Genomic DNA, 26014 nt, shown 5'->3' with positions numbered 1-26014 from the left:
CCTTCTCCTCAAACCTTACCGCAAGGGAGATTCCAACCCTAACAGGCAAGGTGCCAGGAGGAGAAGGCAGGCTAGTCTGACACAAGAGGCTGGAAAATTGGGAGGCAAATCTGAACGTAGACAGCAAAGAACTGCTAAACAGATCCCTGACCAACGTCACACGCTAAGAGTTGGCCCTTAGTTTTGTCCTCTGGTCTGGCAGCGACAGGACCCTGGGCTTTGCTTTTCTGCAGTGTTTTTTACCCGCTTTTTCTCCACTTTCGTGGGTCTGGCCCACCCGCTCCCTGTGCCTGGGGACCCCGGCCCGGCCGCGACCCCACACACAGCCCAGCCCGCCCTCAGCTCCTTCTCGGCCGCCGCGGCACAGCCGAAAAGGGGAGAGCACGGCTCCCTACAGGTGTCTGCTTGAGCCCGGCCGGACGCCCTGGGGCTGAGCCTCGGGCAACCAACCCCCGCGGGATCGCGGACCCTCCAGCGCTGTCGGGACGGGTCCGGCGGGCGCTGGGGGCGTCGGAGGCGGCGGGGCCGGGTCGGCCTGTCGGCCCGCCCCCGCCTCCCGTGGACTTCCAGGCCGTGGCAGGGCGCTGTGGCCGCCGGCAGCGGCTCCCAGCCCGCCCCCTGCCCTCCATGCGGCTCCGGCTCGCACACCCCCCGCCTCCCGCTGCCGGTTCTCCCCTCCCGGTCGCGGCTGGCCGGTGATTCACCCGCTCCCCGGGCTTTGTTCGGCTCCGCGGGCCGCTTCAGCCCCCGGGCAGGGGCAGGGCAGGGCTTGGGCAGGTTCCCCCCCGGTCACCCCCCACCCACCCTCGGCAAAGCCGATGTCCGCCGCGCCCGTCCGATCCCCGACGCTGCGGCCCCACAGGATGAAGAAAGACGAGTCGTTCCTGGGCAAGCTAGGCGGGACCCTGGCGAGGAAGAAGAAAGCCAAGGAGGGTGAGTTCGCCCGCGCGGAGGGGAGGAAGGAAAGAGCATCCGACCGGCGTGACTTGCAGCAGCTCGTCCCGTCCCGTCCCGTCCCTCCGCGGGAAGCCCGGGCTGCGGGCAGAACCCCCGCTTTGTTCGCCAGCCCCCGCCGAGGGGGCAGCGCCGCCCCAGGGAAGGGGTCGCTGGGGAGGATGAGGGGGAGAAGCGGCGCGCCTGCTCTCTGCCCCCGGGGCGGTGGCAGCCCCGGCGGGACGCGGGGCCTCGCCCGCCTCAGCCCAGCCGGGGGGCGGTGGCTTGGCGGGAGGGCACTTCGTGCGCCCCGCGGGGCCCCAGGCGCCGCGGGCGGGCGTTGGAGGGACGGTTGGGGGGCCGTAGGCGTTGGGGTGGGGGGCCGCCGGGAGGTTCCTGCGCTTCCCGCCGCACGCCGCTGTGGGGTGGCCGTTCATCGGGCGTGCGCGGCCGGTGCCCTCGGGGGCCGGCTGCTGGCTCGGCCGCTCGCCCCGCTGCTCCCCGGCTTCCCTTCTCGTACGTCCGAAGGGACACACACCCCCCCCGAACCCGCTTTCTGCTGTAAAATAAACTTGTGGTGACCAAGGAGGCTGTGAGCGTCGTTTCTTCTAGTCTGAGAGCTGAAGAAGCTGTGAAGGTATGGTTGAATCCACCCGCGCTTCGTTCCGGGCCCGCTTCATCCATAGGCTTCACGTTGGCGTAGATACTTTGCCCAGAGTGTTTTTCATAACTCTATATATTCATCAAAAACACCCAGCCCTCAAGCACCAGGATTTGGCACGGGTATGCTTACAGCAGAGTGTGTGTTCCTTGGGGTCGTCACTGTTGGCACGGCCGGTGCCAGCCGGGCAGGGAGGCGTCCGCCTGCCCCTGGGGTGTGGGGAGCCCAGAGCAGCTCCCTCAGCCGCAGCCCAGGGGACTGGCACCCACATCCAGGTGGTTCAGTGGCCCCTGCCACGCACCCACCCCTCTGCCTGGACCCGCCGTGGGGCTGCAGCCCCATCTCGTCCTTGTGGGGCAGGCGTGCGAGCTGTTGGCACAGCCATCTGCTGTCAGCAGAGGCTGTGCGGGGATAGCACTGTTTACTCTGGAGCAACGTGGCTTTTTTTTGTTGTTGTTGTAGATAGGGAGAGGACATCTTGCCGCTAGACTTGATAAAGGCGGTCCAGCCCTCTGTACGCAAAGTGTACCTTTCTTCCGAGTGTTGTCTCCTCCGAGGACGGCGTACTGTCCTCCTCTGCCTCCCTCACTGACCAGACTCTTCCTCTGTGTTATCCCCAAACTGCTGCCGTCTGCTAGCAGCAAAATTGGGTGTTCTTGCCTGACGCTGTAATACAATTTCAACTTTCTGGCCTGGCCTTTTTGTTCTAGTGTCTGATGGGTGTAGGGTAGGGACGTAATGCGAGTTTCAGCCTCTTCTCAGCTGGCTGTTGAGCGAGCACATGTTTTACCCATATTGAGTCTATTGATTGCCAGCAACATTTAGAAGGCAGCTTTCTAATATTTAAAAATAATATACTTGGCCTTAAAACCTGGCTCAAGGAAATTGCTTCCTTTTCCTTCTCCTGGCTGTTTTGGCGTGGCTTACCGGTATTTCCTTTATTATCTATTTTTAATCAAGTTTCTCCAGCATGGCTCTGCTGAGGAGCAGCAGAAGCGGTCATGCCTTCCTCATGATCTCATTTGCTTCTGAAGGAAGATGGTGGAGAAAACTCATCTCCATCAGGGGATGCCGACCACACGCTCCGAAAAAGTGTTTCATTCAAAGGTGACTTCTAAACTTAAACAGATTGTCAATGTCCCTTCTTAAATGAGACATTTTGGCATCCTAGGTGGTGTTTTTGAGGCAACCCCTTTCGGCAGGGACCACCCGCTTGTTTTGCTGAGTTTGTCCATTATTTTGCCTACTCGTGTGGCCGCAGCTCTTCTTGGCGGTGGAAGGGGCCATTTTGGTTACTGCCCTCAGTATTTAGTGGGGAACCGCTGCTGCGGTAGCATAAAGCTTCTGTCAGTGCGATGAGGAGGAAACGGAAACATGTGGCTCAGCTTTTAATTTGAGTATTCCTTCCAGTCTGAAAATGTGAAGGGAGAAAAGACCATTTACAAGGCTGTGGAGCCACCCGTTGGGTGTGACACGCTGTGCTGCCGCAGGCGGCCGAGGCCCTTCGTTGTAATGGGAAACGGCTTATTGCCCTTTTAAATTTTCCTCCGTTGGAAGTTTTAAGGCTGGGGGAGGGCAGAATTTGCGCTTTCTTTTCCCACTTGGGTAGCTCTCAAATGCAGGCTGTCCAGACTGGGGCTGTGAAACTGGAGGGGGCCGAGGGCTAAGCAGTGAGGAGGCGTTGCGGTGGGGTCAGCACCGGGGGGGAGAGGCTGGTCTATGGCTTGTGGGAGGACCTGGGCAGCCGCAGCAGCAAATTTCAGGGCTAGAAACTAAACCTTTGCATGTGAGCGTGAAGCAGAAGTAAATCGGAAGCTTATCTGAGTGTCGTTCCTTGAATTAGTTGACAGAGCTATGTGGTCAACTTTTCCTGTGTGCTTGGGGACCGCTCTGCCCTGGGGGTTCTCCTCCCTCCCGCCTTCCAGGCAGTTTCTGCTGGTTCTCTCTGAGGGGACCAGCAGAGGTCAGAGTGATCTTCCCAGAGTAAATACTGACCTCTCCACCAGCTGCTCTCCACAATAGCAAATAGATGTGCTTGGCTGCTGATTTGTCGCAACTAAAAATCATTCTTGCCTCCTCTCCCTCTAACAGCATGAAAAGGAAGCAAGCACAAGAGAGCAATTTATACTTCTTGCTTTTGTCGCCCAACTTTTGTATCGCAGCTTAAATATGGGCCTAGTATCACCGTCTCATCTGTAGTCATATAATAACCTTTAGCCTGGTCTGTGCAAGAGCTGTAATCCAGTTATATTAATCCTTTTCATATTTGTGCACAACTCCTGAGCCACACAGCACAGAAATCCTTACAAGGACACTGAAAAGTTTTTGTCGATTAGTTACGCGGCTTTCTGTTTTTTAATCATGGGCGGCAGCCACATCATAAACAACCATAATGCGTGGCTACCAACCTGTAAGCAACTAAATTTAAATATTTTTTTTGGCTAACTACTTTATAACATGCTGCCATCTATTTTTAGAGGGGTTATAATGGGAGAGGAGTGTTCATTAGGCTTATCAAGGCAGCCAGTGTAAGCGCGTACCCTTGCACTATGGCAGAAGGATAAATAAGGTTCCTAGGTACGCTGGTGATAGTCACTGTGGCAGTATTTTTATCATTTACCGTAGCATGTAAACAGCTTTGCTGCTGCTCTTGCTTTAGCAGTACGGTGTGACATAGTGCTTTGTAAGTGGGTGCCGGTAGGTGAGGTAGGGTTAAGATTTCAGGTCAAATTCTTCAATGTTTTAAGTCAAATTCTATAGGTTGCTTAACTGTTTGAGAAAGCTTTTGAATTTCTACCTTGAAGCTCTGCTTTACACTATTACACCTTATATTTATGTTTCTGAATTTTTATGGTTCAACTGACTTGGACAGCCCTGACTTAAAAGAAACAGCAGCCAGCGTCGTTCATGGGGGAGCTGGTTTTACCCTGGTTTCCTATGGAAGTAAGGGGTGGGTGATCTAACTGTCTGTTTGGCTCCTCCCTTCCTCTTCCTTCCCAGGAATATTTTTAACCCATAGTTTGGCTAAAAATGCCCCTGAGAGAAAACTACTGGTCTTAAAGATTGTTAAATGTTGGCAGATTGTGTCAAAATGGGTGACCAATGAGTATAGAAAGACCTCACTGGAATTCCAGTGGGAATTCCTCACTGGAATCCCACCGCAGGAAAACCTGCCAATGTGCTCATCCTTGACATGCTAGTAGAGACCCCAGGTGGGAGGGAAACAGGTGGAGAAGGGACGTGTCTATGGGAAGAGCACTGTGTTTTTAAATGTTACAGTCAGTTCCAGTGCTGGTGCAACCCCTTGGTTTATACCCGCCCCATTAGGCTATGTGGAAATCTGCAAAAATCCAAGTTTGCCTGCTGTTTCTGCGCCGTGTCTTGGTGTATCTTGAGCTTTTGAGATGTGCCACATCTGTAGTGTGGTTACTAAACTTTAGCATATCTGTTCAGGAGCTCCAAAATCTGATTTAAATACCTTAGGAAACTATTGGTGTGCTGGCAGGGCCCATAGCAGGACGCAGTTTGTAAGCTAGATGATCCCTTAGCTTCTTTTCAGACCCTGTAGAGATACTGTTTCAGATTGTGCTGTGTTTCATCTCCATCTCTAAAAGGAACTTTAAAAAATAAAATCTCCCCTTTCCCGTCGGTCAGAGTAATGCCTTTTTGTACTGAAATAAAGGAGGGGGTTTGCTGCAAGCTTCACTCCTTGCCTGCTTGCAAAGCGCTTTGTTTTCTTTTCCTCATAATACACTGCATGAAAGATCTGGGCAGCAGGTGTTTGGCTAAATAAACCTTCTATTATTGCATGTGTGTGTGTGTGTGTGTGTGTGTGTGTGTGTGTATATATATATATATATAGCTTATATGGAGGAGTCAGTGAGAACAATACAACAGACTTAATTGCTTAGTGTTGTTTCCCAGAGACAGGATTGAGGGTGGGCACGGCGGGTGTGTGTGTGAGGAAACTGCTCCAGAAAAGAGCAATTTATTGTGCCTGGTGAAATCAGTGAGGGGGAGGTGGGGGGGAGATGGCAAGAGATGACACTGCTACAGGGGGCAGAAATACTGCAACAGCAGCTAAATAATATGAAGGTTTTACGCACATCAGGGGAGGTTAAAGTATTGTTCTTGGGATCTGTGGCTCAGCGTAACATTGAGGCAGCGCGGCTGTGAAGTGTGCTGCTGCATTTGTCTGCAGGCACACCAGGTTGGTAAACGGCTTGGCAGATGCGTGTTTCGCTAGATGGCAAGGTTTTTCTCCCAGAGAAAGGTGGCAGTTGTTGCCTCTGTTTTGCAGGGGGAAAAGCTGGAGGGTGAGGAAGTGAAGCGGTTTGTTCAAGGTCGTCTGGCAAGCCAGTGACAAAGCCAGGGAAAGAAACTGTATTTCCTGAGTCCTCTCTAGTGCTGTGATCCTTAGGCAAAGAAGCTGCATAATCTGCCATTTCCCACAGCTCTACATATGTTAAAACCCATTTTCAGGTGGGACTGCTCATCCTGCCCGATCCACTTTGGCTTTCTGGAGGGAAGAACATGAGGAAATAAGCTCAACAGCAGAATTAAATTGGAGGAAACAGTGTCTTTATCATTTCTTTGAAACTGATTGGGCTGCTTCTGTGGGTAATTGCTCTCTGGAGGGAAAAGAGGTTCAAAACCAGATCTACTTTGTTGCCTTTGTATTGATGAGCACATCTCAAGTCTGTAAGGCATCCCCTTGAACACAACAGAACAGGAGAACTGGACTTGCTTAGAAAATGGATCTAATCTTTTATTTGAATATGATATACTGAAAATAGCTAAAAATCTCTTTTTAATGCTGTCTGCTATGCAGTCTCCAGAGATGTATTTGTGTAAACGGACTGCAAAAAATTTAACTTCTCCATCTCAGTGTGCTGCACCTTTGCTTTCGCAGCTGCCTAGTGGCTGCTTGAGACTTCTAACAAATCTATATAGCTTTAAAATGATGCTGAAAGATGCCTGTTCAATAGATCCTAGAAAGATGTAAATCTGTAGGCACGCTTAGTTCAATCTTCATTCACCTTGCAGGTGGCACTCACGTTGGTGGTGTTATTCATGCCTGGGGTTTGGTCACAGCCATTCCTGGCCATTGCAGATTGTGTTTCATGCTGGCTGTGCCCATGTATCCTCTTTTATGAACCTGTACTGGTGGAGTAATTGCTCTAACCTCTCTGATGTGGAAGAACTGGGACTTGGGCATTCACTTGGTGCCTAAAAAGGTCAGGAGGGAGGTGTACTACTGGTGTGGTGCCTGGATTCTAGCTTTTGTCCAGAGGCACATCTGCATTTCTGAATAGCAGTGAAGTGCCAGGTAACTTGCGGGGTGCTGGCTAGGCTTCTGGCATTTCTCACCCAACAGGAAGTTTCATGAGCAAATCTGCTTCATGGAAATCCTTGAAGGGCAATCTGAGATGAGCTTCACCGGCTTGCTTCTTATTGTCTCCTGACCTGGTACTCAATGTATTTTTAAGGCTGTTCCTTTCAGTAGACTGGTGTTGGAGCTCATCCCCATCTTAACTTACTTTTCATGCTCATAGTATGTGGCAGGGAATTCTTGTTTGGATGATGAGACGAATACAAAGTATGTAGGGTCTAATTCTGTTGTCCTGTATTGTTCTTCACAGAGGTATGTTTACTGCAGCCTGAGAGGATACTTGGCTGGGGAAGCATGTTTGTGCGTCGTAATGGGCTACTGCTGCTGAAATATCCAAACAGAGATGAGATAGGTGCTAGTTAAGCAGGAGTACTTGCTTTTTAAGAGATGAATTTGCATATAATTATATTGAAGCTACATACTGTTCTAGGCATGTGTATATATCCATAGAAAGACTGTGTGCAGACATATGCAAATTCAGGTTCAATTTATTATCCTTCCTACCACTAATTTAAACACCGAGAGACCTAAATTTCCAGTTGGAACCTGTGTAGCCTAATTGCTGAGTTTCTCCTGTAGGGCTCAGGCATACCTCTGACCAGGTCTGGCTTTAGTCTTCTCTTCCTAGAGCAGTGCCAGTGTGGGTTCTGACACTGTTCTCTTCTGGCAAAAGCTCTAGTGTGGATATAGTTTGTGCCAGTGTCTCAACCGAAATGAACTTTACGTGCACAGGAATCATCCTTTTAATCGTGTCATAACCCCCATGTTTTTCTCCCATAACTGCAGCTAGGCTCGGATGGTTCACCCAGCACAGCTTTAGGCATGGTTGTCGGCGAGACAGTAGAGGTTTGAATTACAGCTGGAAGTTTTCTTCCAGACAGGATGCAGTAAGATACATGAAGTGGCTCTGTAGTTCTTCGGTAGTGGATTGAAGAAAAACTGACGTTTAAAAATTGTTTTATTTTCAGATTGATTGTAAGAGCATTGTAATATAAGATTCATTCTAAGAACATTGTTATGTTGCATCATAGAACCTTAGCAAGGTGGTTATCGACGCTTTTAATTTTCCTTTTTCTGCTTAAAAATAAGTCTACCCTTACTTAAAAGCACTTGTTCAGCCATACCTGTTTATTTAAATGTCTTCTAAAGGATTTATTAATCCTAATATCTTGGGAGAGATTTCTAGAAGCTGGCATTTAGCTGTTTGGAGGAGCTTGTGGGTGAGCCCTGTGAGACTCTGATGTATGGAGGGCTGCATGTGGACCTGATATGAATGGGGGGAGCTGCAAAGTCACGACTTTATGCAAAGCTTGTGCAGATGCTCTCTGGTGGATGGTGTGAATGGGGGATTCTTGGTCCCGCTGGTGCATTATATCATACTGACTTGAATACTTGGGTTTTTTATTTAAAGAGTTGTAATGTTTGAGATCTCTTTATTGATATAAATGCATCCTGCTGATTTGAATGTCATCAATACAGGACTCTGGAAGATTCAGTATTGTTATGCATAACACTGCTAAATGTTTTTTTACATACTTTAAGAACTGTTACAGGCCATCTGATCTGAAAACAGATGAAGCTGGTGTAGTTTTCCAATGCACTGCTTTGAGCTTTGGATCATACTTTGATGTTAGGAGATTTGGGAGATTATCTGGCAAGCTCTTTCCATTGTGAAAGCATGTCAGAACAACTTGTTGCTGAGGGATCCAGGGTTATGTGGTCTGTGGCAACACCAACGTGAGGCAGAGTCTGCTGGTTGCAGAAATTGGTGTTTCAGCAGTTACAGCTTTGCTGTTTAACTGGGAAGGAAATTTAGTGTGTGTACCTTATGCATACAAGTGTCGTGGACGCAGGTGAGGAGATTCAAGTTTGTAGCGGTGGAAGTGCCAGTGTAGCTGGTTCTTCAAAGCTGCTCATGAGGTATTTGGATGCCAAATTGCCCTTGGTTTTCAAAGAGAGTTGCGTGTACAAATCTCTTGGGCACCACTAGAAATCTTGGCCTTCAAATGTGCACCTGGGAGGTTGTCTGTGTCAGGGTTTCTGGGACATGATGTCTTGATGCGGATATGTGATCCAATGTGGATATATGACCATACAGAGACACTGACTTGTATCATAAGGAGGAAGAGTTTTCTGTTTGTGATCCTTGTCATCCTTGCTGCTGCTGATAATGCAGAAGGCTCTGTGCGTGCCTTACTAACCTTGGAGTCTTGTTCCCTTTTCAGCGTCTTCAGCCTGTCCATGTTCTTATGCCGATGGGCAAGGTCTTCACTGCAGCAGCAGGCTAAAGGCAAGCCCTCAAACTCACAGTTGTTTCAGGAGACCTGCAGGCCAGCAAGAAAGAAGGAAGGGAAGGCTTGTTTCTCAAAGGCTTCTCCTTGTGCTCACCTCTGCTCATTACAGCAATCATGATTTCAGCAAACCTCCAGGTTCTTCGAACTAACAGTTTCTGAGTATTGTTGTAGAAGCTAGAGACTTGAAAGTCAACCATCTGGTTCCAGAGAAGGTCTGACCTGTGCCAGTGTCTGGACGTGATTGATGCACAGGCTCTGTTCTGGTCAGCTGTCATGGTGTCCACTGAAAGATGCCTTACTCTGCACAGCCCTCTAATTGAGCAGTTTTGCATGATGACTGGTAGTTGCTTATCCTCTCCTTCATATGTCTGCTCTGTGAAATGTGTTATATATACACATTGTCACTGAGGAACCTTATTTTTGTCTTCAGGGCATAGTAAAATCAACTGATGCAGTTGTCAGAGTTGTTTACTATAACTTGCAAAGCATGCCCATCAGTGGCAGGCTTTCCCTGGGGTATGTATGGCATACACGGACCAGCCCTTGCTTGACGTGCTGTCCTGGTGGCTGCAGTGTACCTGCCTCTCGTCGTTGTCGTAGGCTGCATTGGTGCTTCTTGCCCTGGGCAGTGGAGGGAAGTGTGGCATGTGTTGTGGTGAGGAGGGAGTGGAAGCGAAGCAGGGGCAGGGTGAGCAGTGGGAGAGCCCTGCTTTTCAGGGGACTCTTCTAGGCTGCCCTCAGGAGGAGTGCTGGATCCTGGGACCTCTGCTGCAGGACAGGCCACTTAGTGATAGTGCACGCTGTCCCCACCATCGCAGGAGGGGCTGTGTGTAGGGGATCTAAACCATCAGTTCTCACGTGGGTGACAGTGACCCCCATTTATCTTTAGGGGTGGGCTGAGCAAGGAGGGGGAGTGGGAACAGGAACTTCTGTGTTGAACAACTAGTAGGTCAGTGGCCAAGTGATCTCTCCAGGGTGAAGCGTATTCAGCCTGCTCAGGTATAGGTTTTCTAATTTGGACTCTTCTGTTGGCCAACTAGAAAGCTGCAGCCCAAAATTCGTGACTTCTGTTGTGTATGTCTAGTTTAGCTGGAAAAGTGTTATGGCTAACGTGTGGTTTTAGGATTTTGTAATTTGAATCCGGTTAAGTCTTGCTGTGAAAACCAGATGTGGAGAGAATATGCACACCTGGCAGCGTCTACTGGCCTAAAGCAGTGGCTCCGCACTCTTCGGGCCCTTAAATCACTGTCACTTCCTTGTGGAGGAACATACATCCAGACAATGAAGCTTCTAATTATAAATCCTGTACAAATGTTTTGTTTCCATGCACTGGCTGCAGGCCCCTCTCTGGACCCCTTAGGCTGAGAGGGGAGGCCATGGGACGGGATTCTGGTTTTGGCTTTGCTAGTGGCGAGCAACAGGATCTTTGGGAGTTCTGTTTTGCCTCTCAGTGATTGTTTCTCTGAGTTAAAAAAGGCTTCTTTATAATCCCTGAGACCTGTCTGGTGATCAGATATAAACTCTTATAAAATCTCTTTTCAACATATGCTGTATTTTGGTTATAAAACAAGCAAGATGTTCTGTCTCCCGGAATTCCAGTTCCTTCTTTAGTACTTCTTTCATTATGTGGTTGAACCGTAATGAAATCCACTGAAAAAAGAAATAGTGTATTTTCCATTATAGCTGCCATATGGCCTTATTGCTAGTTTTAAATTAGCTGAGATGGTTGCATACACAATTTATTTGCAGTAAGGAAGGAGACTGAGAGAACTGGATGAGGAGGAGAGCTATTCTAATCTCTGTGTAGAGGCATGGTGTCTCTTTTACTGTCTTTAAATAGAAAAATGTGTAATCCTCAGAAAGTGTCTTTCCACCATGTCTGTTTGGCAGATGCATGCATGTGTGTTATTAAACAGATGCAGACACTTCTGTCATTTTAAAATAGAATAGTGTCTGCTCTCTGGCTTGCCTAGTCCAGCATATGGGTTTAGGGGCTTTGCAAAATTCAACAGGATTTTCTTCAGAAATCGAAAAATAGGACGAAGTACCAGGGCCTCCAGGCTTGCATTTTCTGCTTAATATTCCACCTCAGGAACAGGGTTATAAAATTGTCCCTTGGGATGACTGTTTGCCTTCTTCTTCGCCGTGTATGTCTCCTTGTATTGTTACAGTGAATTGGTGCCATTAAAAAATTAAGCAGGCTGCAAGAATGCTAACATATATCTTTGATCTGTACTGAATTTGGTGTGACAGGGATCTCGTTTCTCTAATTAGGTAATTAAATAAGTGTGTATAATGGAGCCCTATCATTGGGAAACTGGATTTTAATTGGGTGCAGGATGTCATGCGCCAAATGGTCCTGCTGTGCAAGGTGGTGATTGTCTGGGAGCAAACCAGATCTCCTGCCTCTATAGCAGATCCAATGCTGTCTGCCATACAAACTGCTAGGTATTTTTTTAAATGTGGAAGGAGAGAAGCCATCACGACTGACCTCATATAGCATGGCAATAATCCAGCTTCAAGCTGGACCTTGGCAGGTCTTTCCAAGCAACATTTCTCTGATTCTGTGGAGCTGGGTTTTTTTGGGGTCCCTCATCGGGGAGAGGGACAGATGGTAATGGGAAGGGAAGAGGGACTGGCTTTAGTATCTGCTCTCTGCCGTATGTTTGAAGGAGAAAGGTATATTTTGTTTCCATGACATGTCTGGGATAACTGGGTGCTTGTGAGTTTTTCCTCTGACTGCTCGCACACAGTCAGACTAATAATTTCGCTCTTGACCACTTATGATGTGCTTAATTGGACCACTGTCTTGAAAATGCCCACTTTTACTGCAGCACTGCAGCTGTAGCTGCATTAACACAGTGAGGGACCGTAGTTTAAATCATCACCTTGGATGCTCAGTATCATTTAGCTTCGTATCATTTAGTTTAAAAACCTAAACTGTGGTGGCTGTTGCTCTGCTGACATCATTAGTAAGAGCAATAAGAAGGCTATGGAGCTATGCTTGACCAAGCCATGACTCTGACATTTAAGGTGTTTGTTTGTTTTATACTGTCTTTCCACCTATATATTTCAGATCCCTTAATTCCTGTCATTTACATGGTAACAAACAGATCACAGGTACGAACATTTGCCAAGCTAGTTCAGCACCTGGTAAAAAGCCTTTCTCTCAGCTCTTTAACCAACAGGGAAGACGTGGATTTTCTTTTCTGTGGAAAAACTGGTAACAAATTCTGATTTTTAGTGAGTGACTTTTCTTCCTGTGAATGGCATTACATGCAGATGCTGCACTGCCCAGAATCTTCGTAGAAGGCATCCTCACTGACTTCCTTCATTTGCTAAACAAATGTGCTGTTGATCCAGTGGCTGGTAAGAGGTTTTTCTGAGAATGCAAACACAATTACTTTTGAAACTGTCTGAGCTGGGGAATTCCGCTTTTGTACCGAATGCACAGGAGATGGGTGCTGTTGCTCCAGGGAGGCTGAGTAATTTGGTGTGTCACAGCATAGCTGGCCAGATGATTCTGTGGAGCCGTGTTGGGAGTGTGAAAGTTTTCATATCTGTTCCATTGGAAGAGTAAAACCAGAGTAACTAATCCCCATGCAAGAAAAGGGGGAAAAAGATCCTTGTGGCTGCCTGCAGCACTGTCCCTATGTCACGTGATCTGTTTGTCTCATGGTCTGTCCTGGGATGTGTCCTGTTTAACATCTTCATCAGTGACCTGGAGGAGGTGGTGGTGTGCTTGCTCCTACAGTTTGCAGATGACACCAAACTGGGTGACCAGCTGATATGCCTGAGGGCAGGGCTGCCCGTTCAGGGAGATGTTAGACAGGCAGGAGAAATGGGCTGATAGGAACCTGAAATCAACAAGAACAAGTAAGAAGTCCTGCATTTGGGAAAGAAGAGCCCCCTGCAATGATGCGGGCTGGAGGCTGCCTGCCTGGGGGGCAGCTCTGCTGGAAAGGCCCTGGGGACCTGGTGGGCAGTGGGCTGACCATGGGACAGCAGCGTGCCATTGCTGTGAAGAAGACCAACAATATCCTGGGCTATATTAGTAGAAGCGCAGCCAGTGGATTGAGCAAAGTGATTATCCCCCTCTACTCAGCACTCCTTAGATCCCTGCTGATACATCGTGTCCGGTTTTGGGCTCCTCAATACAGGAAAGACATGGCTAAACTGGAGCACCTTCAGCAGTGGGCCACCAGGGTGCCAGCTGGAGCACTTGTCCTGTGAGGAAAGCTGAGGGAGCTGGGCTTCTTCAGCCTACGGATGAGACTGCTTCAGGGACATCTTTAGTAAGCAGTCTGCTGATAACCTGTGAAGAGATTATTGAGAAGATGGAGCCAGGTTCTTCACCGTTGTGCATAGCAGAAGAGAGAGACAACAAGGATAAACTGAAATGAATGAGGCTCATTCTGTACAAAGGGAGAAACTAGAGTTTGTGCAGCCTCCATTCGTACAAGTTTTAAGACATGACACGATAAAGCCCTGAGCAACCTGGTCTGATCTCAGAGCTGACCCTGCTTTGAGGAGGAAGTTCAGCTAGAGGCCTCCTGAGGTGCCTTCCACCCTGAAATATCCAATGATCTTATGCGTCTCCCTGCCAGCTTAGACACATCAAAGGCTGGATGGGTCTTCTTAACACTTAACACTTCTTAAACAGCATGAAGTCTGTGGATTAATGATTTATGAGCATGTGAATACAAGGGCGCGCAGTGGAACTGTGCTTGTCATCAGGGTCCTTTTACTGGTTTTGCACTCAGGTACTAGTAAGAGTACGGTTATTTTTTTTTGTGTGTCTTTTTTGCCTGTCTAACCTTTTCATGAGGAGGAAAGCATGGATTCCACTGGGCTGCTGCTCCGGCTTCTTCTTTAGTGAAGGTGAGTCGGAGAGGCTGTGTAGTTAGAAAGCTATTTTGGGACTGACCAGTAGGTGAGCTTGAAAGTCTTTTTAAGACTTTTCAGCCCCACTGAAACATCACCTCGTCTAGCTCATAGGACCTGGTATTATCAGTGCAAAGGCTTTAAAAGAGACCACAGAAAGCTAAAACCGCAAATAGCGTAAAACTTTGGTGTGCTGACTAATAACAACTATAAATAATAACAGCTGCAGGTCTTCTTGATACTTGGTGAAATGTGACATTTTCTTGTGCTTTGGACTTGTTTTGATTTGATTCTTGGGCTGGCTGTTGTTTCATGATTGCATTTTGTTATCCCTTGAGGGCTGTGTTTGGGAGACTGGAGTGGAATGGCAGTCGGAGGCCTGAGCTCCACTCTTTCTACATAGTCTTCAGCAGGTCTGTTAAGACATGGTGGTGTCTATTTCTTACTTAAACCTGTCAGAGTTAAACAACTGGATGCTTTTATGGCAGCCGCTGTCTTCACTGAACCTTCCCCTTGTGGACTTGGCTTTTATCTGACCGTGGTCTCTGAGTTCCAGACTTTCTTTTACTGTGAGGTCTGTAGTGCTTATCGCTGAAGTGCTTGTCTTGGCAGGCTCCTCTGGTGCTCAGAGCAACAAGTAAAATTATTTTCCACATATGACTTGTCTGGAAACCATTGAGAAAACTTCTTTGCGTTTTGCAGCATCTGCTTGTATAGTGAGATATTTCAGTTCATTTGCAAAACATTGCTTTATTGCCGTGGATCCAGGCAGGACACAGGAAAGGCAGAGCTGGGCATGAGCAACCTCACTGGTTGGTGAAATGAAATACCCACTGATATGGTACGCTGAAAACTGTGTGTTGAGGTCAAAGCTTCTAGCCTGGAGCACTGCCTGTCCCTCCATTGGTCCTGTGCTCTGTCGAACTGAAAACTAGTATTTACTAGAAAACCCTCAACACATGTGTTGCAAATATAGTTGCTATATGCGAGTGTTTTTCAGGGTTTTCCTTGTCTTTCTGGGTGACATTTGGGCAACTCCAGCGATTAGGCATGTGTACTTTTTGTGGTTTGCAGCATTGTTTATCTCAGCTTGTTCTTCCTGTAGAATAACGTTGCACATGCAAAAAAATTGCTTTTTTTGAATTGCAAGTCATAGCTATAGCTTCCTTTCCATTTGCATGAAGTTGGTTTGTTGGACTCTGTACTGTAAGCTGGAGAAGACGGTGCCTTTCTCTTACTTCTTGTGTTCACCTGCCATCACTGCCTTCAGAAGTGAGTCTGTTACTCTGTACTTCTCTTGACATGTTCAGAAGAATAAGCAACATCAAATGTTTTCATAGTTGCACAGTAGACTGCTTTTGGTGGTGGTTGTTAACCTTGTCATGCCTTTGGAAAGGGGGGTGAAGGATATGGGGCAAGCAGTAAGCTGAAACAGGTAAAATGCCTGGGCTGTTAATTAACTGCGGGGGTTTCATTCAGGTACCTACAAGTGAAGTGTCAAACCATGAGACGGAAGTGGAAAGAAATTAGTGGAGGGATGGAAATGGGCTCAGTTGTAAAATGCATTACCACGAGCTGCAGTAGGGGCTTTTTTGATGCCAAGTGTTCTGCTTAATAAAGTTTGCACAGTTAGATTTGTACGTGGGATCAGAGATAGAGGTTGTAGGAGGCAGTAAACTGAAGTGCTGTTTTCTCCCTGGTTTCTTCATGGTGGAGAAGACAAGAATTGAATGAATGGACTAGACATCTCTATTCCAGAGTAATGCTGTTAGCTCTGCTTCTGACAGCTTCTGCTGTCTCTCTCTTGGTGATGTGTTCAGGCCAGACCCATCAAACATGGATGCCTTAAGTAGTGAGTTGACTCTGATTTCTGGAGTTGCTTTTGGTTAAAGGAGTCTTGTTGGTGCTTGGCACCTTGTGGAAATCAACCTGCTTTGTTGGGGATCTCAGACTGAGTTCCTAGACTGTGGGTATGCTGTTACCTACCTGCTTGTGCCCATCAGCTTTGGTTGCAGGAGTACACAGAAGCCTTGCACAGTACTAAGCTCTACATAGTAGAATACAGTATTTCATGGAGAGCTGATAGCAGGAAATATAAAATGCCTTGCAGGTTTTCTACTGTGGGTGGAATCAGGCCAGAAGTCTTCTTCAGTCCTTTATTCTTCTTATCAGGCTTTTTCTTTCCCTCTGTTCTTATCAGGTGGATTTGACTCCATATCCTTCTTTCAGGTGGAAGTTGTCCTGGTGCTCATGCGGTATGCTTGGGACAACATAATCCTCCACCGTTGCTTCGTGGGGAGAAATGACCTTCTGTACATTGTGATGGAACTGTAACTGGGGAAGGCTGAGGAATTACGTTTTCCCTGTTTTCAAGTAGAATTTGTGTGCGGAGGGAGGAGTGCAACTTTCCCTAGTTGCTTTTAGGGTCCTTTCAAGCGGCAGTTATTGCCTGTGATGTTTGAGACAGTATCCTGTCAAAAAAACTGGGATTGAAGCCATCTGTTTACAAGTCTGGGACAATACAAGTGCCAAAGGTATGCCTACTTCATGTCCTGAAGTGTAGAAGCTGTATAGTTTTGGTGTGTATTGTAGTGCGTAGGAGAGCTGGGTAAGGCATAGATGCTTTAGAGATTGTTTTATTTTTGCCTTAATAAAATACACACATGAGGGCCTGTGACCCTCTTTACCTGAAACATTTTCCCGTTTATTAACGAGTCTGTGCAAAAGCTGCTGCAAAGGCCAGGAAATGGGGGAGAAAAACCTCACCTCTGTGAAATAAATGGATACATTAACATTAAGTTGCAAGGTCCTGCTCCCAGTCGGATGCTGGTGCCGGACCTCAGAGTGCGCACAGGGACTAAGCGACACTGAGCTGTACCAGCCAGCGCGCATCCTGAGAATACTGCAGCACATCACGAGGAACGGGTGCAGCTTGTTGACCTCCCCTTGCTCATCTGCTTGAAGGGGAGTGTTCTGTTTCTGGCAGGGAGGACAAAATGTCAGAACTGTTTGCTGGGAGCTGCTTAAAAATATACTTACACCTCTCGGGCATGAGGAAATGTGATTAAAAAAAATATGCCATTTTCAAAGCTGTGGGATTGCTGCTGTAAGGTCAATGTAGGGAGACTGCAGCAGAGCAGACGAGGTCAATGTGTCAGCTCGATATCCTACTGGGTGGCTTTTTCCATGTTTGAAAACCTTGCTTTTGTAGGTGTAATATTGTAAATCTTTGAAATACCATTCTTGCCCACGCTCTTATTTCTGCTGCTTTGGTATTTTTTTACTTTTTTTTTTTTTTTTTGGCCAGCATTAGACTTTGTGTGTCTTCACAGTGAAAACGAACTTTGTATTTTTTCCTTTCTTATCTGGTTAGTTTTCAGGCACACTGTGTCCCTGCTCTGTGCCATAATGTGGCTTCTGCAACCACTAGTGCCAGCAAAAGGGAAGTGGTAAGTGGCAGCTAGGGGTGGAGGTCTGGAGTGCCCCCTTTGCTGACAGCATGGATGCCTGCCTGATAAAGGCAGCGACATAATTTAAGCTTAAGATAATAATTAAAGAAACGAGAAACAGCGACTTACAGCAAAATGATGAATCCCAAGTTTAACTTCTAGTTTTAGCTCTGTAGCTCTCTGTCAGCTTCTGTCAAAGTCTGCATCTTGCTCTTCTGCCTTGCGGAATATACTTTGAAGGATTCCTATATAAGTATTTACCAAGTGGGTATTAGACCTGTTGCATGAGCTGAGCAGAAAGGGACTAAAAACAGCTGGGGAGCCAAATGCTGAGATGAATTCTGGGTCGGTGCTTTGGTAGCTATGAGGTTTGAATGGGATCAGTACAACTGCTGGGAAGAAGACCCGAATGTTAAATACATTGGCTCTGTGTTGGTACTGTGGGCTCCTCTTGGCTTTTATCACTGCCTATTTATGTCCAGGCAGCTGTGGGTCAGCTCCGGCTTTGTCAGTTGTTATCAGAGTACCAGAGTGGGGATCTACCTGCTCAGTTATGTCCGCAGTGTAACAGTGGTGGTGGCCAGCCCTACTTTGCTGGCTGTTGTGTTGTCCACGGCTGCCCAGCACAGGCAGCAGCTGGGTGAGGGCAGGATGCTCTTTCCTCCTCGTCAGCATCAGCGCTGCGTCTGCAGGGCCCTGCAGGGAGCTGGAGCAGAAAGCTGGTTCCCCATGCAGCCACTTAATTTTGCAGGATTCAGCTTTCTTGCTGAACTGAAGCGGGCCACGTAACTGGCTAAAGATCTGTCTGCTTAGTAATTACAGAGTCTCATTTTGTTTGGTTTGGTGTTCAGCTGCCAGTGCTGGTCATGTTGAAAGCCGCTGGCGGCTGCTGCTGCGGTCTGTTTAGTGCTCCTCTCTCCCAAGCTGCTGCTTCTCTGCTTGTTCCCATTCTGCCTCAACGCACCCTTCCTTTTTTCAGGAGGGCTGGTACATGTGCAGGGCTTGTCCAGGATAGCTGTAGCAGTGTTAATATTGGCTATCTCAACACAGGTGTCCGTCCACCAAAAAGCTGAAATTCTTTTTTCACCAGAACTTAAAAAAAAAAAAAAACAACCAATAAACAACTTGATAGAAAGATAAGAATTTTCATGGGAGAAAAACTGAAAGCAGTATTTCACCCTCATAAACAAAACAAAACCCCAGCTTCTCATAAACGTTTCTTACTGGCTTAAGTATTGGATATGCTGCTACTATGCTAGATATATATTTTACCCCTGATGAAAGTAAAGGGGATATCTTTGTTCTGGCAGTCACAGAATAGACCGCTCATCGGTGTAAGTTTAACACATCCATCATATAAACAAGAGTGGCCTGCTCTTTGCGACTAAACAAAAGGATTATTGCAGCCCTTTCCTAAAAGTTGCCTTTAGCTTTAACTTTTCCCCTTTATTAGGTCTTTCCATTTCTTTAAGTGACAGAGCCTCGCCGTTGTGAGTGCCTTGTCTGCCTACTGAGGCATATAAATAATTTCCTTTATTACCACAGTTCTGCTTTGAGTGCAGTCCCTTGATACAGTGCCTTTATGTGGATTTGATCAAGTCTTTGCCTTTGATCTGCATGTGATTATTAATTCTCTATTATAATTAATGGAGGCTTTGTCTTTCTTCTGCAGTCTCTATCAAAAGATTTCAGAGCCTTTTGTAAATGTTAAGCGATTAGTAATGCAGTAGCAGACTGGCGAGTTGTCTGTGTGGTTTGTCTCTAGAAAACAAAGAGGCTCAGTGTATCAGCGTGCACTACGTTTGAGGCTGGTTTGAAATCTTTCGGTACAACAGTTTTCCTTGGAAAATACCAGTTTTTGTAAAACCTTTTTTTTTTTTTTTTTAATGTTCCTAAAAGGCTTACAGTTTTGAAGATGACTTTTTGTGAAGGAGTTTTAGGTGTCAGGTGGAAATTGAAATTCTGTATGTCTTGATCTGTGATAGGCAGAGAAGCAGGTCTTCACCCACCAGGGACCTGTTGCCTTCTGGTCTGACACCTCACGTGGGAAGTGGGAGCTCCAGCAGATACTTGATCTTTTATGTGAGGATTGTCTGCTTCAATCAGGGGGATTTGTCCCATCGCTACATCTCACCTGAGGTGTGAGGGAATGAGGGTTGTGTCACTGGTCTGAATGGGGGAGAAATGGTCTTGAATATGGACTTTCTATTTTGCACGTGTTTATCTGAACACTTAGGATATGAGTTGCAGGCAGGTGAGTCACTGTCTGAAAAAGCGCATCTGGCTGCAGTTTTGTCTCTGGGAAGAGCAAGGAAACTTGGGAAGTGGTAATATGTTGGCGTCAGGAAAAGAGTTTCCCGTACAGTTCACGTTACATGGTCATTGCATGTTTCCCTTCTGTGTGCTGCTCTGACCAAAAATGATCACAAAGTTACTTGACCAAATCATCTGTAATGCAGCCAAGGGTAACAAACCAGTTTAATAGCTTCCAAAGTTAGGGTTCAATCACGAGATGAAAGTACATTGTGTAAAGTTGTGGTCAGGCAGCGCTGTGGAGCCAGCTCGGCACTGGTTGAATGCGAAGGAAAGCACCGTATCCAGAAACCCGTGATTAGCGTCATGACAGCTGCTGCTTTCTGCGGGGTGGGATTCAGCTTTGCAGTCAGAAATAACTCGAGCTAAAATTAAGTAGCACTTACCATCTGTTTTTGTGAGAGGGAGAGGCTCGCGGTCAATTTTTTAATAACAAGGCAGTGAATGGTGAAGACTTAAGAGGTGAACTGTGCTGTTGTTGATAGCTTTTAAAATTATGCTAAAATTATTAAGAGTGAAGGTAGAAAGGATCAAATTGTTGACATCAGCTTGCTCTTTCTTACAAAAAGGAGAAAGCGGGGACTTTTCTTCTTTTATAGCACTCCTGATGACTTTAAAGGCCATTTTCTGAGTTGTGAGAAATCCTTGACAGCTCTGGTGGCGCTTCCAACTTTCTGCAGCTAATTGCTCCTGTTCTGTGCAGTTTGCGTGTAATCCCGTGCACCAAGACAGCCTGCCTGGCATACAGATGTAGCGCTGTGTAGCATGTGTGTATGCGATCCGCTCATTATATTAATTTGTTTGAAAGGCCAGCACAGCTTCCAGTGTGACTAAATCATGTTGACTGCTGACACTGCCAGGAGACTGTTAAAACATCGGAGGGCTGCCAGGAACCCTTGCTGCTTTCCTGGGGACCGGTGGAGAAGTGACCTTTTGCTCATGAATTTATATTTTTCATTTAGGGAAATACTCGGGGTTTTTGCTGAATGCCTTGGCCACTTGCCTGTCCCTTGCTACGTTTGGATTTTGCTAGCGCTGGCTGAAGCGATTCGGAGGACTAGTGCTGCCTGTTAATTGAGGATCTGCTCAGAGAAGAGATCTCCAGGCAGAAGGGAGGGAAGCTATACCAGACATCTGTGAGAAATTGTGGTTAATTCTGCCAGATACCATTCCAAGGCAATCATCTTTCTGTGCCTGTAGTTACACTTGACTTGTCCTGTGCAAGTTCGCATCTCAGTCATTTAGAGCATCAGCAAGTTTTATGTTAAGGCTGTAACCGTTCGGCAGAGTCTGTGTTGTGGGTCAAGGTGGGGGCAAACTCATTTCGTGGGCAGGAGAGCATTCCACGGGTGCTGGGACTGCTTGTACAAGTTCTGCTGGCACGTCTGGGGGAGACCTCTGCCCTGGCCTGGCCTGCCCTGCCAGAGCGAGCAAACAAAGTGGCCTGGGGTAACAGATACAGGAAAGGTTCTGCTGGGGACCAGCCTGGACCGAGTGATGCTACTACAGGCTGTCCTCAATTTCCTACCCCTTCCTGTCTTCCCCTACAGCAGGTTTCCTCTGACATTTCTATGAAATGAAATTAGGCTTTACAGAAGGATGTTTTACACAGATCTCATTTAGAGACCAAAGAACTATGCCAATGCAACAGGGGAAAGCGTTTCCTATGAGGAAGGGATGGGGAAAAGGGGACCTGTGAATTGTCAGGGGGAGAGAAGGCAAGAGGCGATAATACCTCATGTGGGACCTACCATGGCTGTAGCCTGTTGTGCCAAGGTCAGCTCTGCTCTACCAGTGAAATGCCCTCTTGTGTGGATGGCTTGTTTGATGTAAGGACCTGGTATAAATCTTACAGCAAAACCACTGTTGCTGATATAAAGTCGAGGAGGCTGGCATTTGCCAGTCCATTAATATCTATAATCTTTTACAGTACCTTTTGGGTTTGTGAAAGCATGGATTGAAAGCCATTCTTTGTTGTAAATTTGCGTTAAAACACCTATCAGGTTCTTCTCAGAAATGTACCTACTGCTTCATTATTTTATTATTTTAACTGTCTCGACAAGCTCCTTTGTGGGTTCTCTGTTTTCTTTTCCAGTGTCGTGGCTCGGTTTCCTTTTCCTGCTTCTGTTTCTTTGCTCAACAGTGATAAGTGAATACTGGGGGCAGCGAGCAGGGGGAAGAAGTCCTCTGCATTTGTTCAAGTGCAGCATGAAAGGGTTCTGGAGTGCAGCAGGTGTTGGGAATACCCTGGCAAATTTATGTTCCCGAGCGCAATTGCTTCTCTGCACACTGGCTGTTGCTCTGTGGGGCAACCTGTTGTGGTGGGGAACCCGACGGTGCTTTGGCCAGAGGGTGGAGATGGCTTTCTCCGGAAGCTCCTTGCAGAGAAAACCCCATCTTTGAGGTGCCTGCTCTTCGTTGGCCAGCGGCAGGCCAAGGGAAGCGCTTGTCTCTCCGCAGCAGCGGCAAAGGATAGGGAGGGATTCCTGGCTGTGAGTCCATAGCCAAGTGCTGTGTCCTCCCCCTCCCACCCCCACCTAGCAGCTGGGAGGCTATCTTAGTGCCTCCTCCTGTGTCACCATGCCCAAATTAACGTAGGTTTGGCAGTCCTGAGGTGGCAGCCCCTTCTCCGGTTGCTGTCACTCCTTCAGCATTCAGACGGCCTGTGCGGTTCATCCGCGACCTGTTTGTGCTGCTGGGGCTGGGATGGCAGGGCTCCTGTGTAAGAGGCGCAAAAAAGGAGGTAGGAAACATCATGTTTGTAGCAAGAATCTCTTCCTAAGCTGTCTGCCTACGACCTGGTGTACAGGCTCTCTGTAAGCAGGGCTGTCCCTGGGCAGCAGGCTCTTCCCAGGGGTGGGAAAATAGCTTTCTGCTGGCCTGGCTGTGCTTTGCCGGTAGCGGTAGGAGAGGATGTTGTGGTCCTGTGGGATCTGGCCCAGCTGCACTGGATCTGAAGGCAAGCATAAGGTTTTTATGTGGCTCTTCGTGTTGTGAGGGGTGGGGACTTAATAGACAAATTTGTATTGATGGTTTCTTTCCGTTTAGTAAATTGCTCAGAAACAAAAAAAAACGAGCAGGTGTATCATCTTAATTGAACTTTTGTCAATAAGACTAGTTTAGCTGCATTTAGAAGCATTCTGGTTTGAAATGTATGTAACGTTTTGTTTATATAGTATACAGTGAAGACAGTACCATGTATTCACTGCCCAGAGGAAATCGGCAGCTCTCATCTGCATTTGCAGAGCATTAGGAACACTGATGCCCTGACCTTATTGAACGCATGGCATTCCCAGAATGACCACAATCCTGCAACAATGAAAAGAGTTACATCTAGAAAGACGGCTGGTACTTTGAAACAAAGAGTGTGATTTAAGTGGAATTTGGGCATTTATAGTCCTAGCAGGGTTTTAAAAATCTTCACCTGTAATATCCAGTTTCCACATGGATTTTTCTTGTGCCTCCTGGTGGCCGTATTCCTGTTGGCATCACAGTGTAGGAGCTGGGTGGGTGAGAAAGCTCCAGTCGGGTGTAATGCAGACAGGGCTGGGTGAGGCATGCTACGAGACCTGTTTTGGTCTGTTGCGTGAGGCCTCTTAGCTCCCTGACTTTTGTTTAGAGAGGCTTCCAAAAAATGAGAATGAATGCAGAAAAGGGATAATTAAGGGTTTCTTTAATAACCACATTTATTCAGAAGGTTAAATCTCAGCCTGCAGACGTTGTGTTCTGTTTGCAGTAGAGGATGCTCTTCTGTTCCCTACCCTTTGCAGGGGGTACACAATGCAGAAAGCAAGCCCTGCTTACTGCTGGCAGACCCCCTTCCCCCCAGGCTTTGTGCCGTGTTAACTCTAACCAGCCTCTCTAACATGGTTCATAAGCCATCAGGTCTCAAAAGTATGGGACTGGTGTTTGTTGCTTGCAGAACCTAAGAACGGAATTTCGTCATCGAGGATTTTAGTCATGCTCCATATCATGCTGTGAGCCAGAATTAGCTAACATCTTGGAACTGCCATTAAGAAATGTGGTGACTTGTTTTAAGCGCCTTCTTTTCAAGTATCTGTGAGAGAAGGAGCAGGGATTGTAGTGTGTTGTTCTTCCCTCTCCTTCTCTAGGGCAGTAGGATCACTGTGTTTCCCCCTTCTATCGAGCAGGAAAAAGCGAGTACTGATGCAGGATTTTGTAACCTTTGCAGACTGCATGCGAATGATTAGCCTGTGGTTTGACTTTCCAACTGGAAAGGGGAATAGTGACTATTCCTGAACGAAGTGCTTGTTGGGATACTGAGACTATTAGTTAACTGTTCCTCCTTTTCTCTCCCCATAAAAGTTTATCTTGCAGACCTTACTTATTTGGAAATCGTTGCTTTCCCCCTAAAAGAGCATGGGATTTGGACCTCTCCCAAGGAGACTGCAATACCAAAAATGCTGCCACGAATTATCTTAGCCCACACTGACTGAATAGATGGCGTTACTACAGTGTCTATTTCAAATGTGTGTACTTCAGCAGCTTGGCTTATAATAAATAATCATTATCTGAGTTTAGGGGGAGATGTGCCTTGGAGAGTGTACTATTGTTACAGTGTTGCTAGTGCTTTTCTTACTGTAAAGCTCTGTGAAGATACCAAATGGTTGTTCAGTACTTTTCCTCGAGTTCATTTCCTACCGTGTGGCAGGATGTAGGAAAGTGGTTTAATATCCATTTTATTGATGAAGGGTACTTTACTGACTTTCCCAAATGAGACCTGTAGGTTTGGGGTAAGAGCTTGAAATCACGAATTCCAGATTTGTGTTCACCAGATTGTGCTACATCTATTTTTTCACCAGTGGCAATGCTAGAATTAAATACATTTTCATCTTTATTTGGTAAGTCTCCCTGGGATTCTCTGAGGCTTTTAATAAGGCAAGTTGCAGTTCCTGGTATCCTGCAGCTGGAAAAGATGGTGAGGGAGTGGTGGTCGTGCTATTCGAAAAGGAGTTTATTTTTACTGCTTGTTGTAGATCTGGGCCGTCCTGCAGACAAAGCTCACATCCCTTCCTTCTGGAGAAACAAGCGCTCTGTGGTTGCTCTTACCACAGAATTGGGTTTCTTGCAAAATATTTTCAGCCAGTAGTGTGGTGGCTCAGTTTAATAAGACCCTATAGAAGGATGTTACTTTGATTTTATTTTCCACTGTGGCTGCAGTTCTTAATTCCATAAACTGTGGGCTCATTTTGAAATGGATCTACCAGATGTTTTCTCTTATTATGAATACCCATTTCAACCCCTACATATCTGCAAACTTTGCACTTATTACAGTCTTTCTTTCTGTTTTTTCCCTCTCTTCAGTGAGTGACCTCCAAGAAGAAGGTAAAAATGCTATCAATGCACCAATGAACCCAAGTGCCGTGGACATCCATCCAGAAGACACTCTGTTAGGTAAAGTATTCAAGCTACAGACCTCAACTAAGCAATTATTAATGAAGCAGCCACTGTGACCCCCATATCCGCTGCTTTGCTGTTGAATGTAGATTGCTCAGTTGAAAGTGAGAGAACTGGGCATGGGAGTTGAGAACCGTTGCATGTCACGTGTAGACTAGAAATCAGAATGGTTAAACTGGAATTTGAAGAGCAGTGCCAGCTATGCTGATACACTTAAACTAGGTCGTTTATGGGAAAATTGACTTCTTCAGTGAATTGGCAGAGAACTTGAGTTCTGTGGTCACCCTGAAAGCAAATAGAAAGTTGAGTTTTGCAAAAAATTATATGGAAAATACTGCTGAATTTGTCTGCTTAAGAGTTACTTCAGTTCCATTAACCAATTGGCCAAGTGGATCTCAGACTTTATTTGTCCTCACGGACATCCTTCTTTGGTAAGGAAGTGGTATCCTCTCTCTCTCTCTCTATATATATATCAATGGGGAACTGAAGTGCAAAAGGCCAACCCATAGAAAGTCTGTAGCAGAAGTGTGTGTTGTGGTTCCTATGGAACTCTTTAGACTGCCTTGTCTCAGTGTACATACTAGTTGTTAACTAGTGGATGCCATGTTCCTCCTTGGGTTACTGCTGCCACTTTGCAAGTGACAGTACAGCAAAATGGGACCTGATACTG

General features: G+C 46.8%; 1 protein-coding gene across 3 annotated transcripts in view; it reads left to right on the top strand.

Moving 5' to 3' along the window:
• Positions 1-578: 578 nt before the first annotated feature.
• The window catches only part of PARVB (parvin beta), a 62212-nt gene continuing 36776 nt past the window's right edge, over positions 579-26014 (top strand). Inside the window, exons 1-2 of one of the 3 annotated variants that reach the window (XM_074590888.1) lie at positions 579-933; positions 25252-25341. In XM_074590888.1, the coding sequence (XP_074446989.1) occupies positions 819-933; positions 25252-25341 (205 nt within the window). In that variant the 5' untranslated portion in view covers positions 579-818. Of the gene's footprint in view, positions 934-15355; positions 15437-22530; positions 22670-25251; positions 25342-26014 lie in introns of those variants that run through there. The other 2 variants (XM_074590880.1, XM_074590872.1) reach the window with 2 other exon arrangements.

This window comes from Larus michahellis, chromosome 1 (genome assembly GCF_964199755.1).
Source record: "Larus michahellis chromosome 1, bLarMic1.1, whole genome shotgun sequence".
Classification (NCBI taxonomy): Eukaryota; Metazoa; Chordata; class Aves; order Charadriiformes; family Laridae; genus Larus; species Larus michahellis.
This window is presented reverse-complemented; position numbering and strand designations above follow the sequence as displayed.